The 14,682-nt window shown below is 50.4% G+C and overlaps 1 protein-coding gene across 1 annotated transcript; it reads left to right on the top strand.

Moving 5' to 3' along the window:
- On the top strand, positions 1-1,955 carry LOC109755385 (benzyl alcohol O-benzoyltransferase). Its single transcript, XM_020314298.4, has 2 exons — positions 1-489; positions 818-1,955. The coding sequence occupies exons 1-2, from the start codon at positions 49-51 to the stop codon at positions 1,757-1,759; spliced, it is 1,383 nt and encodes a 460-aa protein (XP_020169887.1). The 5' UTR covers positions 1-48; the 3' UTR covers positions 1,760-1,955.
- Positions 1,956-14,682: the final 12,727 nt, after the last annotated feature.

The following is a 14,682-nucleotide window of genomic DNA, read 5'->3' as shown; positions in this document are numbered from 1 at the left end:
TAGCTCCTACCTTACCTCCTCCTCATACATACTCACAAGTGCATAGCCATGGCCAGCTCGTCAGCGTTGCAGTTCACGGTGAGGAGGAACCCGGCGGTGCTGGTGCCACCGGCGGCCCCGACACCACGGGAGCTGAAGCGGCTCTCCGACATCGACGACCAGGAGGGGCTCCGCTTCCAGCTTCCCCTCATCCACTTCTTCCGGCGCCACGACGGCCAGGACGACGACCCTGCGCTTGTGATACGGGGCGCCATCGCCGCGGCGCTCGTCCACTACTACCCGTTCGCGGGGCGGCTGAGGGAGCTCGAGGGCCGCAAGCTCGCCGTCGACTGCACCGGCGAGGGCGTGCTGTTCGTCGAGGCTGACTCCGACGTCCGCCTCGACCAGTTTGACGCGGCCCTGGGCCCCCCCTTCCCGTGCCTCGACGAGCTCCTCTTCGACGTCCCCGGCTCCTCCGGCATCCTCGACTCCCCGCTGCTGCTTTTCCAGGTATATATGTACTGTAATATGCATGTTTCCGTCAACCTTCGTTTTTTTCGCTAAATCTCGGGTCACAGCCAGGTGACTGAAAAATCTGTTTGAGACTTTACACAAAGAGTGCACTGGTTTATAAAAGAAAATTTACACTAGTACACCTCGGTTAATAAATATAAGATGTCTTGAATATTTTAATATGAACTACAAATGAGTGAAGGAGTACATTTGATTAAGGAAAAACTAGAACATCCACCATTCGCGTTGGTATTAATTAGAAGGAGACTTCTAAAAACCAGCTAATAAAACGTACTACACTATTGAGCCTTGTGCATGCATGCAGGTGACACGGCTCGCGTGCGGAGGCTTCGTCATGGCTGTGAGGATACAACACACGATGGCAGACGGGGCAGGGATAGTGCAGCTCCTGGGTGCCATTGCGGAGTTGGCTCGTGGTGCGCCGGAGCCGACGGTGTGGCCGGTATGGGCGCGTCAGCTGCTGCGGGCGCCGCCGCTCGACGATGATGTACTACTCCCACCGCGCTTCGCGCACCGCGAGTACGACGAGGTGATGGACATGAACGGCGCCATCGTCCCCTTCGACTTCATGGTGCACCGCTCCTTCTTCATTGGGCGGCGGGAGATCTCCGCCATCCGTTCCCACCTCCCGCCGGCTCTCCGTCGCGGTGCTACCAACTTCGAGGTCCTCACCGGGTGCCTGTGGAGGTGCCGCACGGTGGCTCTAGCCCCCCGCGCCGACGAGGAGATGAGGATGATCTGCATCGTCAACATCCGTGGCAGAAACAACACTATCATCCCCGCCGGCTACTATGGCAACGCCTTCGCTTTCCCGGTCGCCATCTCCACCGCCGGCGACTTGCTCGCCAACCCTGTGAGCTACGCCGTGGAGCTGGTGATGAAGGCGAAGCGGGAGGTGGACGTGGAGTACATCCGCTCCGTGGCGGCGCTCATGGCACGACGCGGGCGGCCGCACTTCGCGGTGGCGCGCGCCTACCTTGTGTCGGACGTGACCAAGGTCGGAATCCGTGACCTCGACTTCGGGTGGGGCAAGCCAGTGTATGCCGGGCCGGCGAAGGGCGGAGTCGGCGCCATCCCAGGCGTCGCCAGCTTCTTCATTGCTGTCAGGAACGACATGGGCGAGGAGGGCATCGCGGTGCCTGTTTGCATGCCTGGCCCCACCATGGACAAGTTCGTCGAGGAGATGGGGAAGCTCACGCACCCCACACTGGCCGACACATTTCAGACGCTCAGATCTGCAATCTGAGCAAAATCACTAGCCGCCATCATGGTTTTGATTAACCATCGAAATGTTGGCTTGTATTTTAAGTGTCGATCCCCCACATACGTCCACATTTTTACGAAAAAGGTTTCCCCCACTTTATATTACTCCCTTCATTACTAAATATTCGTCTTTCTAGAGATTTCAACAAGCGACTACATACGGAGCAAAATGAATGAATCTACACTTTAAAATATGTCTATATACATCTGTATTTGATAGTTCATTTAAAATCTCTAAAAAGACAAATATTTAAGAACGGAGGAAGTATAAAGCAACAACACCAAGCATCCAACAAGTCAAGATCGATACAAGTACAAGCATGTCTCACATGGTCGTTGGGCGCACAGCAAAACAAGCCCCAAATAAGAGAAAACGGAATCTAATCCGGCTCAGGAGGGGATGGTGGTGGTGGTGGTGGAGCTAACGCCGAGGCCGAAGAGCGGAGACCTGAGATGATGTTGTCGATGACGTCCCGATCACGCCGCTTACTAAGCGGTCTCCATAGCTGTAAGAAGCCACACATTTTGTAGATTGCATCAGTCACACGGCAAGGGATAACGCGCTCGATGACTAATTTATTGCGGATGCACCAGAGGGTCCATGCAAGGGTACCCATAGCCACCCAGGTGGGGGCATGCCTAGAGCTGGGTAGCCTCAGGATCTCCCCAAACAAGTCCGGAAGGTTGTCATGGCACCAAACGCCACCGACAACCTCCTGGAAGCAGCTCCAAAGGAACTGCACCGCGGGGCACTGGAAGAAAATGTGGTTGCAGTCTTCCAGTACCATGCAAATGGGACAAAGGCCATCCCTAGGGCCATTATGCTTACGCACCTCCGTGCCCGAGGGCAGACGGCCTCGGACCCATTGCCAGAGGAATATGCGGATTTTCAAGTGGAGTTTGATCTCCCATAACGCAGAGAGCTCAATAGGCCAGGGTGAGCACAATCGCCTGGTAAAGGGATCTAGTAGAGAACCTGCCATTGGGCTCAAGGCGCCAGGTCAGCGAGTTAGGCTCTAGGGAGGGGTGTGTAGGGCAATACACTCGAGCAGCTCCTCCCATTGTGCGTGCTCCATCGCCCCAAAGGTACGACGGAAGGCGATAGCGCCCATGTCAGCCAATGCCACGCCCACCGAAAGTTGTGGGCGGGCGCATATGGAGAATAACACGTAGAACCCCTCCGCAAAAGGTCTAGTTCCGACCCATCTATCGAGCCAGAACAGGGTGCCAGAGCCAATGCCCACTTTAATGGAGTTCCCAATACATATGACGGGCATCAGTTGGATCACCGATTTCCAAAATTGGGACCCTCCAGATCTAGAGGCGAACGCCAGAGGTTGCCCTCGTAGGTACTTCACGCGGATAATCTCCAGCCACAGTCCACCTTCACCAGTCTGAATGTGCCAAAGCCACTGGAGATGAGGGCAATATTCATCCGCTTAGATGAAATGACCCCAAGGCCGCCCTGGTCCTTGGGCTTGCAAATCTCAGACCACTTAGCAATGTGGTATTTCTGTTTGTTGTTCTCTCCAGCCCAAAAGAATCTGAAGAGAAGTTTGGTGACCTCATGATGAAGGAATTCATGTAGACTATAGAATCCCATAACATACATCAAGAGGCTAACAAGGGAGAAGTTCATCAGAACTACTCGAGTGGCCTTGGAAAGCCACCTCCCTTGCCAAGGCTCCATCCGAGGTTGGAGCTTGGAAATTATTGGGCGGAAGTCTTTCTCCTGTAGACGGGCATCGCTAGTCGGCATGCCGAGGTAAGTAGTTGGGAAGGATCCCAAGCGACAGTTCAAGCGATTGGCAATTCGTTGGGCCTCCTCCCCGAGTACCCAAGAACCATCACCTCACTCTTGGCGAAGTTAATCGTGAGACCCGACATCTCCTGAAAGTAGAGGAGGAGGAACTTGAGGTGTCGAATATCCTCGTTCGAGCCTTCCACCATCATAATGGTGTCGTCCGCATATTGGAGGTGAGTCAAACCTCCATTGGCCACGAGATGGGGGCAAATCCCCCGGCCCTAATATGGCCAGCCCGCTTGGCCAAGTCTAGGATCGTTGCCAGAGCATCGACCACAAGGTTGAAGAGAAATGGGGAGATAGGGTCTCCTTGCCGTACCCCTGGCCTGTCAAGAAGTACGGGCCGACCTCCCCATTTATGTTGACAGCCGTGTGCCCACTCGTGACAAGTTGCATAACCCAAGCAATCAGTGGGGGTTGAAGCCACGCTTCATCATCACCTCCCGAAGGAAGGACCAATGTACAGTGTCGTACGCCTTATGGAAGTCGATTTTAAAGAACACCGCGCGGAGGAGCTTGCTCTTGACTTCATGAATGACCTCGTGGAGAACGAGGATCCCATCCAAAATAAACCGGCCTTTCGTGAAGGCTGTCTGGTTCGGATGGTGGATCCGGGGGGGAGGGGGCGATTAGGGCCGCCCTAGTGGTGTACCCTTTGGCCAGAATCCGAAAAAGCACGTTAAGGACCGTGATTGGTCGGAACTGCCGAATGTCAGCTGCGCCCGGTACCTTTGGGATCAAGGAGATGATCCCGTAATACGTCCATGTTTGGTCACCATTTTATCTGTTCACAATATTATATGTCCATCAATTATTCAATCGGGTGGGCTTTATGGTTATTATGCTTTCTGTTGTGCATGATACAAAAATAATTAAGGTTTTGTTGTTCATAAGTCGACTTAGAAATGGTTATTTATAACTCAATGTGAAGAACAACATGATGCACAAACTGGATTTGTGTAAGCACAAAGATGCATGGCTGAAGCTTAGCGCAAACATAGGACTATTTTGTGTGTGCACGAGCTATATGTTAGCTAGCATTCTCCAACCATATTTAGTTGCCGTTGTTTGTTGGATCATTTCTGTTGAGAATATGCAATGCATAAATATTGAGAAGTTGCTGGAAGCTTTTATATGATTTTGGAGCTTTATCTAAGAATGAGCTAGATTTGAGGAGAAGGCTCTAAAGGATTCAAGGATGACCATATATGGCAGAATACTAAGAGAGAATTATTTTTTTAGGAACACCCAGAAACCACTTAAATTACAGAGGGAACGTTATTACAATCCTCTGCCAGGATGCTACTAAGGGTATCTGGACATTTTCCAAAGAGGCTGAAATTTCCTTGTCTTCTCGCCATAGCAGCTAGCTCGTGTGCTAGTTTGTTGCTGGATCTTTTCGTTGCACTGAACGTTACCCCACTGAACTTCTTCTCCAATTCCCAAACATCTGTGATTAAGGCAAATTGTGTGGATTGGTTACTTGCTCTATGATTAAGAAGGCTGATAATTGTTGCACAGTCTGACTCCATGCACACACGCCCATAAAAGTACTTGTTTAGTACTGTCAATCCGTGCAATACCGCAGCCAGTTCAGCTTCTTCTGGGCCATTGCATGTTCCCAGTCGCTGCCCGCAGCTGAGCGCAACCATGCCCAGGTGGTCTCTGACGACGATTCCCGCCGCAGCTTCCCCTGAATTCGGCAAGAACGTCGCATCTGAATTCATTTTCCAGGTACCCATCGCTGGCGGCGCCCACTTGCTCCCATCATTTATATTGGGGCATGCTGCTCGCCCCACAGAATTGCTTGTATGATTCCCTTCGATGGTACAATGCACCTTTTTACTGGCGGGATACAACCCAGTGTGCATCTTCCCTTTTCGAATTTCCTCCCGCCGCTGGTCTTCGTCCACTTTGCCCTGTCGGCCGACTAGGGGGTGGGCATTCTCGCTGGCGTTGTCTTCCGGTTCTTCTTTGCTGATTTCTTCCAAATATCTCGTCAGAAATTGGACTGACTGGCCAATTGTAGCCCTGCCGTCAACATGGACACAGTTATCTCGCAGCCACCAAGCTCTCCACAGTAGAAGGAGGATCCTTTTCCTCTCCTCCATGTCTCCCTTCCCCAGCAGGTTTTGTAGCCAATCCTTGCCTGAAAAGCGAAAACAGTTTTCTGCAAGTAGGTTCCAGTGCTCCCTCATCTCTTCTCTTAGTGCTCTTGCTTTTGTGCAATTTATTGTCGCATGGAACTCATCCTCCTTCTCTCTGCCACAAATGCTGCATATATTATCCACCTCCAGTGTCCTCTTCCATTTATTTTCCTTCGTAGGGAGTGTTTCTGTCGCAACTCGCCACGCAAAGATCCTAACCTTTCCAGGGACCTTTGTTTTCCATATTAGGTCCCATATACTTCTGTTATCCGCATCATTAGCTGAGCTGGACGCATTTAGGTCGCCGTGGTATTTAAGGTTTGCACCAATCTTATACGCACTACGCACAGAGAAGACGCCTGACCTTTCCCCATGCCATGCTATACAGTCCTTCACGTTACTTGTCGGGATCCTTATTTTGCAGATTTCTTCTGCGTCATACTCATGGAACATTTGGTGCACAAGGTCCACATCCCATTCTTTCCTCCCTGGCATCATCAACTGATTCACCCATCTCAATCTTGATCTCCTTTTAAATTCTGTTATCTTTAAACCACTCTTTCTCGATACCCATTGGTCTCTTTGGATTTTTATTTTTTTCTCCATTGCCTACTCTCCAAATAAGACCCTTTTTCAGTAGCTCCAGACCATGCTCAATGCCCCTCCACGTTTGAGACGCGTCCGATGCAAATACCGTATCCATGAGTTCACCTCTCGGGTAGTATTTGGATTTTAGAACTCTTGCACAAAGGCTATCGGGGTTTTGTAGTAGGCGCCAACCTTGTCTTGCTAGTAAGGCTTGATTGAAAATTTGCATGTCCCGGAAGCCAATTCCCCCTGCTCTCTTTGGTTTGACCATTTGGTCCCATGCCATCCAGTGCACCTTTCTCTTCTCTCCATCCTCGCCCCACCAAAACTCTCTGATCAGTCGTTCGTACTTGTCGCAGAAGCCCGCAGAAAATTTGAACATCCCCATAGCGAAAGTGGGTAAGGATTGTGCAATTGCCTTGACGTTTACCTCCTTGGCTGCAAAGGACATATGCTTCCCTGCCCAGTCATTGCATCTCTTACGGAATCTATCCATGATAGGCTGAAAATGATCGTCCTTCATTCTTCCATCCGGGGTTGGGAGTCCCAGATATTTACTCTCGAAGGTGGACGTCTCACACGCAAGAATGTTTTTGATTTCTTCCTGTACGTCCATCGGACAGTGTTCACTGAATAAAATCGAGCATTTGCTACTGCTCAATAGCTGCCCTGTACACTTCTGGAACAGAGTAAGGGCTCTTTTCACTACTCTGGCTTGGTCACTAGATACTTTAAAGAAAACCAGACTATCATCCGCGAACAACAGGTTTGAGATACCCGGGCTATTGTGAGCCACTTTTACGGGCGAAATGTTCCTTCCACGAACCTCTCTATTAAAGATAGAGGCAAGGCCATCAGCAACAAAAAGAAACAAATACGGGCTTAGTGGGTCACCTTGTCGGAGTCCCCTTGATGGGCAAAATGCTTCCAGCACTTCCCCGTTCAACTTCACTGAAAACCGGACAGATTTCACACATTTCATAATCCAGCTTATCCACAAGGCACTGAATCCCATTTTCTCCATAGCACCTTCAAGGAAGTCCCAGTCCACTCTATCATACGCCTTGGCAAGGTCTAACTTATATGCACAATATGTATTGTGGGGGTTTTTGCTATGCTGAATCTTATGAAAACATTCAAATGCAATGATCGCATTATCCGTAATCAACCTTCCTGGAACAAACGCGCTCTGCGTTTCTGAGACTAACTCGTTCAGAAAAGGCCTCATTCGATTAACCAAGCACTTCGGGATAACTTTATAAATTACATTACATAGACTGGTCGGCCGGAAATCTCTTAAGTTCTGTGGATCCTTTCCTTTAGGGATGAGCACAATGGCTGTGTCGTTGATTCCCTCTGGCATAATGCCATCCGCAAAAAACCTCTGCACTGCGGCTATCACATCTTTCTTTAGAGTGTCCCAGTTTCGTTGGAAGAACCGTGCGGGGAAGCCGTCGGGACCAGGCGCTTTGAGTGGGCCAATCTGAAAAAGGGCGTCACTAATTTCTTTTTCCGTGAACTCCTTCGTTAGGTTCCTGTTCATATCCTCGCCTACTGTGCGTGGCAACATATCAATCAGTTCAAAAGGCGCAACCCCCTCTTCCTTCGTGTACAAGTCCTTGAAGAAATCTGTAGCCAGTCTGTTTAGAGCCTCTTTTTCCTCTACCCATACACCATCATTATTTTTCAGTTTTTTATAGCATTCTTCTTCTTTCTCCAAGTTGCTTTCCTATGAAAAAACTTTGTATTTTGATCCTCTTCTTTGATCCATGTCACCCGAGAGCGTTGCCTCCACATAATTTCCTCCCTCAGTAGTAGTTCATCCAGTTCAGCCCCTGTTTGCTTGATCAACTCCTCATTCTCTCCTTGCCTCGATTTCTCGGTGAGCTCCTTTAGCTTCTGTCGTTTCTTTTTAATGTTCCATGTGACAGACCCAAAGTCCTTTCTAGACCAGGTCATCAACGACTTCTGAACCTCTCTCAGTTTTTGTGCCACCCCTGCAAGTGTGCTTGCAGTGCTTTCCTTACTCCACGCCTTCTTTACAGTTGTCTCCAACGTGTTTACTCTTTCCCACATCATCTCGTATCTAAAAAATTTCTTTCTGTTCGACATATGGACCTTGTCCAGAGTGAGAAGCAAGGGGAAGTGGTCTGATCTCGAGGTCACAATATGTTGTATCTGACCATGCGGGAACATATCCATCCATTGTACCCCTGTCTAGTCGAGCCTTCACATTTGCCTTCCCCTTTTGTTTGTTATCAAAGGTCCATGCCGGCCCTCTGTATCCCAGATCATATAGGTCACACCACCCCAACACTTCCCTGAGGTTGCTCATGTGCCGTTCAGATCGCTTCGTGGCAGAGAAGTGTTCTCCTTGCCACATAGTTGCATTGAAGTCACCAATCATCATCCAAGGTTCTGCTGATCGAGGCTTTATTCTCCGGATTAGGTTCCACATATGATGTCTCTCCTGGGCACGCGGCTCACCATACACAAAAGTACCTCTCCAGAGTGGGCTGTTGGGGGATTCCCGGATATGAACATCAATGTAACGCGAACCATAAGAGAGCAGATTTATTTCAACGCTATCGTCCCAAAAGAGGGCGATGCCGGCACCCTTGCCAACCCCATCATGGGTGATACAATTCTTGATTCCTATTCTATCTCTTATTCTTTTAACGCTCTCTTCACACTGTCGTGTCTCTGAAATGAACACAACAGAGGGGCGATGGGTATGCACTAGGCACACAAATTCCCGAACCGTACCAGGGTGGCCCAAGCCCCGGCAGTTCCAGCTTAAGATCGTCATTCCTCCTGACGAGCGCTCTCTGTCGCGCCCGCCAGTTCCCCGGTAGCCCCTTCACTGGTTGCTTCCTTTCCACCTAACACCCCTGCCTCTCCCTCATCCTTTCCCTCTACAACACCTCTCTGTTTTTTACACATGTGCCCTATTACAACAGACTCTCTAGGATTGACCAAAACTGGTGCAGCCATGTCGCCTGTAGCTCTCTTGCCAAGCATCGAGTCCATATCCCCCGATCCTTTCCTTCCCTTGAACTGACTAATGTACCTCTTTGCTTTGACCTTTAAACCTGTATCCTGTGTCTTCTCAGTATCGCTGATCTGGACAGTCTGCTCACTGTCTTGGACAGACAAGCCATCCACCTTGCCCGCTTCATATGAGGCATGCACCTTCCCTGTTTTCGCCCCCGTGTCTCCTGGAATGATAGCAGCAGCGGCGGCAGGTGAGGCCTTGACCGTGTCCAGTCCAAAACCTGGCGGATAGGGAGGGGTCGCTGCACCCGCAATGGTGTGAGCGAGCGGGGTTTTGTCGATGTCGCCCCCCGCCCCGGAAGCCGGAGTTGTAGATGGTGCAGTGTTCGCGCCAGCCCAGGCCATGATTGGAGTAGAGGCCGTGGTCAGCGCGGGTTGTGCCGGGGCCGTCGCGTTGTTCTCGCTGATGCTTGTTTTCCTTGCACCGTCCTGTCCATGGCCTTCACTCACTCTGAGCGCGCTCACCGCGGCGATCGCCGCTTGTACAGCCGGGTCAAGCAGTACATCATCAGAAATATCCCTGTACCTTACCATCTCTTGTGAGCGAGCGTGCACCACCCTCTTGTCCCTGCCAAGTTTCTCCCAGGCCAACTTGGCCGGTGCTGTCCATGCCTCCCCATCCAACTCGGACCCAAAGTGTAGGAACCGCCTGGCACTGCACACATCCAGTACCACGAATTCCCCCCTTGTTCTTGCTTGATTTGTAGGGCGATGCTCTCATCACACCTGTGAACCGCACTGTTTGATCATCTATCGGCAGCCTGCAGTCCCTCTCCCCATGTCCTATATGCCCACAGTACATACAAAATCGGGGGGCTCTCTCATACTTGACCTCTAGGTCCCACTATTCCTCCACCCCTAACTCTTTAGGACTGATCTCACACAGGAGAGGAATGTTTACATCATGTTCTACCCGTACACGGAGAAATTCAGTGATAATGTTCCCAAAATTATCAGCATCTACCCTCAAAACTTTCCCCAAAAGGCCACCCAGCGCCCATCCGATCTCCTCCGAGAGCATGAGAGGTGGTACATCATAGATGCGTGCCCAGATTGGCATGACGTTCACCGGCACATCCGACGCCTTGCCTTGTCCATCAAAGGGAACAATGAGGAATGCATCCTTACGGTGTGTCCAAGGGTCGTTCTCCAGGACGTGCCGACGATCACCCTCACGCTCGAATTCGAGCATAAGCGATTGTTGCGGAGAGGCATGTAGCTGAGCCGTCCGCGTAGCCCCCACTTGCTCTTTAGTTCACCAAACAGGCCCGCCGTGCTGAAGGGGAGCACGGAAAAGAAGTACCCCACAGCGAGCCAGCGGGTACTCATGGCGGCCCTTGCCCTTGTCAGATCGAGTTCGATCGTTGGCGCGCCACGCCGTGCCACCGGCGCCACTGCCGGACCAGGGGGAGGAGCCGGCAGAGCACTGCCCCCCTGCCCGCCATGCGAGGAGGAGCCTCGCTCCATTCTCCTGCCCCCGCGCTCGCCGCCGTTCGAAGGGACGACCTCAAGCCTGCTCTCGGTGGCCCGTTGCTTCATCTTGCGATCGTTGGTGTTCTCCATCCCGTGCTCAAGAGTAGGTGTATGGTGTTCTTGCGGTTGTGATGCGGAGTCTCCCAGTATTGTGCAGGTCTTTATATACACGCAGCCATGATTCACACAAGGAATAAGATCTCTTTTGATTAATTCCGTCCTTACACACATGTATGGAGGATCCGCTGTTTGGGTGAATCTGATGTGTTTCTGAAACAACAGGCGTATGGTCCCTCCCAAATCATCCACCTGGCTCCCTCTAATTCTTTCCTCGGGCTCAAGATCCTCTTCCATCTGTTCACTCCCCCCCTGATCCGTCAGAATCACCATCTGTCCATCTGCGCATTCCTGGGTCGGGGTAGGAAGCGAAGCCTCACAAATCCTTTCTTTCTCTGAAACAACATCTGGACCACTCTCAATCTTCTCCTTTATTCCCAATCCTTTCCCTGCAACCGGGGATTTGCTGATCAGATCTTGATCCCTCTGACTCCAATCCAATCCACCCTTGGCTGCCTCTAAACTTGATCTGTTTCCTTCCATGGACCTGCGGAATCGCTCCATCCCTTCGCGTACACGCCCCAATATCTCCTTCGATCCTGGCTCACAAAATCTCTCCAATCCCCCCGAGGATGCCACTCCTTCCCTCGTCCGATTAACCAGCGAGCGGACCGCTACTCCCATCCTCTTCCGGATCTCCTGGAGCCCCAGTGGGTCCTCCTCGATGAGATCGCGGTGCCATGCGGAAATAGGCACTCTCTCTCTCTCTCTTGGTTGGAAGGGCGGTGGAAGGCCCCGGCGGTGGCGAAGGCGCACCGGCGGCCAGTCGCCCGGGGATCGCCTCCCGAGAGGGGGAAGCGTGATTTTCGGGAGTCATTCTATAATTATAGGATGTCTTAGATCAAGATATTTAGGTGTACGGAAAATATTTAGAGACTACTTCCATTAATGTTGTAGAAGAATAAATCTTGTAGCATGGCATATCTTAGTATTTGCTAGTGTAAGCCCTGCCCGTATCCTTGTAGACGCTCTTCAACACTGGAGGTTTGCTTAGCCGGCGTGGCATTTTGGTCCGACGATACTCCTAGCCTGGTAGCTAGGTGGCTTGCTTGTAGCCAGGATTTTTGTGCCAGCGGTCACACTCACCGTTCTTTGGAAGCCTCTGGGACTCTCATAACGCCCTAGCATTCCGCGACGATCGTCGTGTATCTAAAATTACTATTAAGAACACTGGGCATGATTTTCTCTCTGGATTTTTAGACTGAAAGATTTGGCTCAAAGGCACGCTGATAGATCATGGCAACTCTTCCTACACTGGTTTGTGTGATAATATATTCAGGTGGACCCCCTAGTTTTAAAGCTTGGACGCATTGTATAGGAATGCACCTCTAGCTTTTTAAAGTACACTAGGTAAATGTCTGTATGTTACAATGGTGGGCTGCTGGCACAAATATTCTAGTAGGTTAGTTGCGACTGCGCGTCCATTATTTTACATACTAGTGAGTTAAAAAAATTAGTGGGTTTTTACAATCACTAGTATATTTTACCGGACATTTTCTCGTTAATGTGATTGCATATAAAAAAATCTAATTTTAATGGACAATTACTTATGATCTTATGAAAGTAAACATAATGTTATTCGGTAAATGAATAAGATGTGAAGTAGTTGAGACTGTTTAAAAAAACAGTGAAAAGGCAAAATGAGAGGGGTGAAAACAGAGCGGATAGAATGAAGGAGGGAGAACACACGACATTGTATAGAGACTCTGTCAATTAATTCAGATGGGAGAGAGTATTTAGTTTGCATGACTGAGAAAGAGTAGAAAAATCGTGACTATTTCCTAGCCTGTCACCATTACCTTTGCACTGACTTCGCCAGCTGATTGTCTAAATCATTGATTGCATGCACTGGGTTTACCCCGCTGTCGGCTCTTTTCAATCTTGGGGGAGATAACGGCCGGCATCTATGCCCATTGCTACATCAGCTATGCGCATGAAATATCCTGTGAATTGACCCCTGCTAGCTAGCGCTGTTGATGCTTGCCCCAGGTGAGTCAGTTTTGGAGGCTAGCAGCAGGCATCAGTCCTAATCACAGAGATCAACTTCTCTTTCTTTGTTAGAAAAGAGCTACTCTCACGAGTCGCTCTTGGGGAGGTTCAGAGGAGCTATCGATCCAAACATGCCCAGAGGAATCAGTCATATTAGCCGGACCACGTGCTTTTGTGGTTGCAGATCACCATCGAATCAACATGCATGATTTTTGGACACTCATGCATGCATGCATTATTGGCTGGCCAACATGCCCAGTGGGATTTGTTGGCTCAAGTTAATTTGCTTTGTTTCCCTCACCAGAAGTTTGATCCGTTGTAGTACTGTAAGTTTATTTTTCATCTGCCTGTGGAAGAGCGACATCAATTACGAACAAAGATGACAAAAGTAATCTATAAGAAATTGGAACCATCTTAAACAAATTTTATTAAGAAACACCTGTAATATTATAGTATTCATATTCGGCAAGACGGCAACCATTGCACGTACAATGCTTTGGATCCGAAGTACAAAAAACTACAAAGTAACTCTGATAACTAATGATCATATATAACTAAGTAGTTGATCCCCACACACAATGCTCACCACGGCTTGACAAGAGGACAACCACTGCACATACAATGCTTTGGATTCAAAGTCCAAGAAACTACAAAGTAAGGCCCTGTTCGGATCTTCTCCACGGGCAGCTTCCTGGCCAAAGGGTTCGCCAATAGGGTGACCCGGCTGGCCGATCACATTACCCACCCCAACCAGACCGCCTTCATCCAAGGGCGGTATATTCTGGATGGGGTGCTGGTCCTCCACGAAGTCCTTCATGAGGTCCGGTCTAAGCACCTCAGGGCGGTCTTCCTTAATATTGATTTCCATAAGGCTTATGACACTGTTAGTTGGCCCTTTCTTCGGGAAGTTTTGCTCCGGAAGGGCTTCGACGAGCGCTGGATCACCCGCGTAATGCAGATGGTGTCCTGCGGCCGCACTGCCGTGAACATCAATGGGGAGATCGGCCCTTACTTCCCCACCCTATGTGGGGTCCGTCAAGGCGATCCCTTCTCCCCATTCCTGTTCAACATGGTGGTGGACGCGCTTGCCGCCATCCTGGACAAGGCTAAGGCCGCAGGTCATATTCGTGGGATCACTCCCCACCTAGCTGGCGGCTCCGGGATCTCCCTTCTCCAGTACGCCGACGACACCATCATCATGGTCGAAGGCTCGGAGATGGACATCTCGAATCTTAAGTTCCTCCTCCTCTGCTTCCAACAAATGTCTGGCCTCAAGATCAATTCCGATAAGAGTGATGTGATGGTGATGGGCTACTCTCCTGAGGAATGTCAGAGCATCGCCAACCGCCTCAACTGCCGCTTGGGCTCCTTCCCCACGACCTACTTGGGAACACCCATTAGCGATTCTAGGATCACCGTCGCGGACTTGCGCCCGACTGTGGCTAAGCTGCATATGCGCATTGAGCCCTGGCAGGGTAGGTGGCTTTCGAAGGCGGCCCGGACGATCCTGATCAACTCCTCCCTCTCCAGCCTCCTCTTATTCCTCATGAGCTTCTACAGCCTTCACGAGACTCTGCACCATGAGATCGCCAAAGTCCAGTCCCGTTTCTACTGGGCTGGCGACAACAATAAGCAGAAATACCATATGGTTAGCTGGTCTGACATTTGCAAGCCTTGGGACCAAGGAGGACTAGGTATCATGTGCTCGAAGTGCATGAATATTGCTCTCCTATC

This window comes from Aegilops tauschii, chromosome 5, assembly GCF_002575655.3.
Source record: "Aegilops tauschii subsp. strangulata cultivar AL8/78 chromosome 5, Aet v6.0, whole genome shotgun sequence".
Classification (NCBI taxonomy): Eukaryota; Viridiplantae; Streptophyta; class Magnoliopsida; order Poales; family Poaceae; genus Aegilops; species Aegilops tauschii.
This window is presented reverse-complemented; position numbering and strand designations above follow the sequence as displayed.

Coding starts and splice junctions, on each gene's coding strand:
- LOC109755385 (XM_020314298.4), top strand. CDS start 49: ATGGCCAGCTCGTCAGCGTTGCAGTTCACGGTGAGGAGGAACCCGGCG. Junction 490..817: donor CCCCGCTGCTGCTTTTCCAG/GTATATATGTAC, acceptor GCATGCATGCAG/GTGACACGGCTCGCGTGCGG.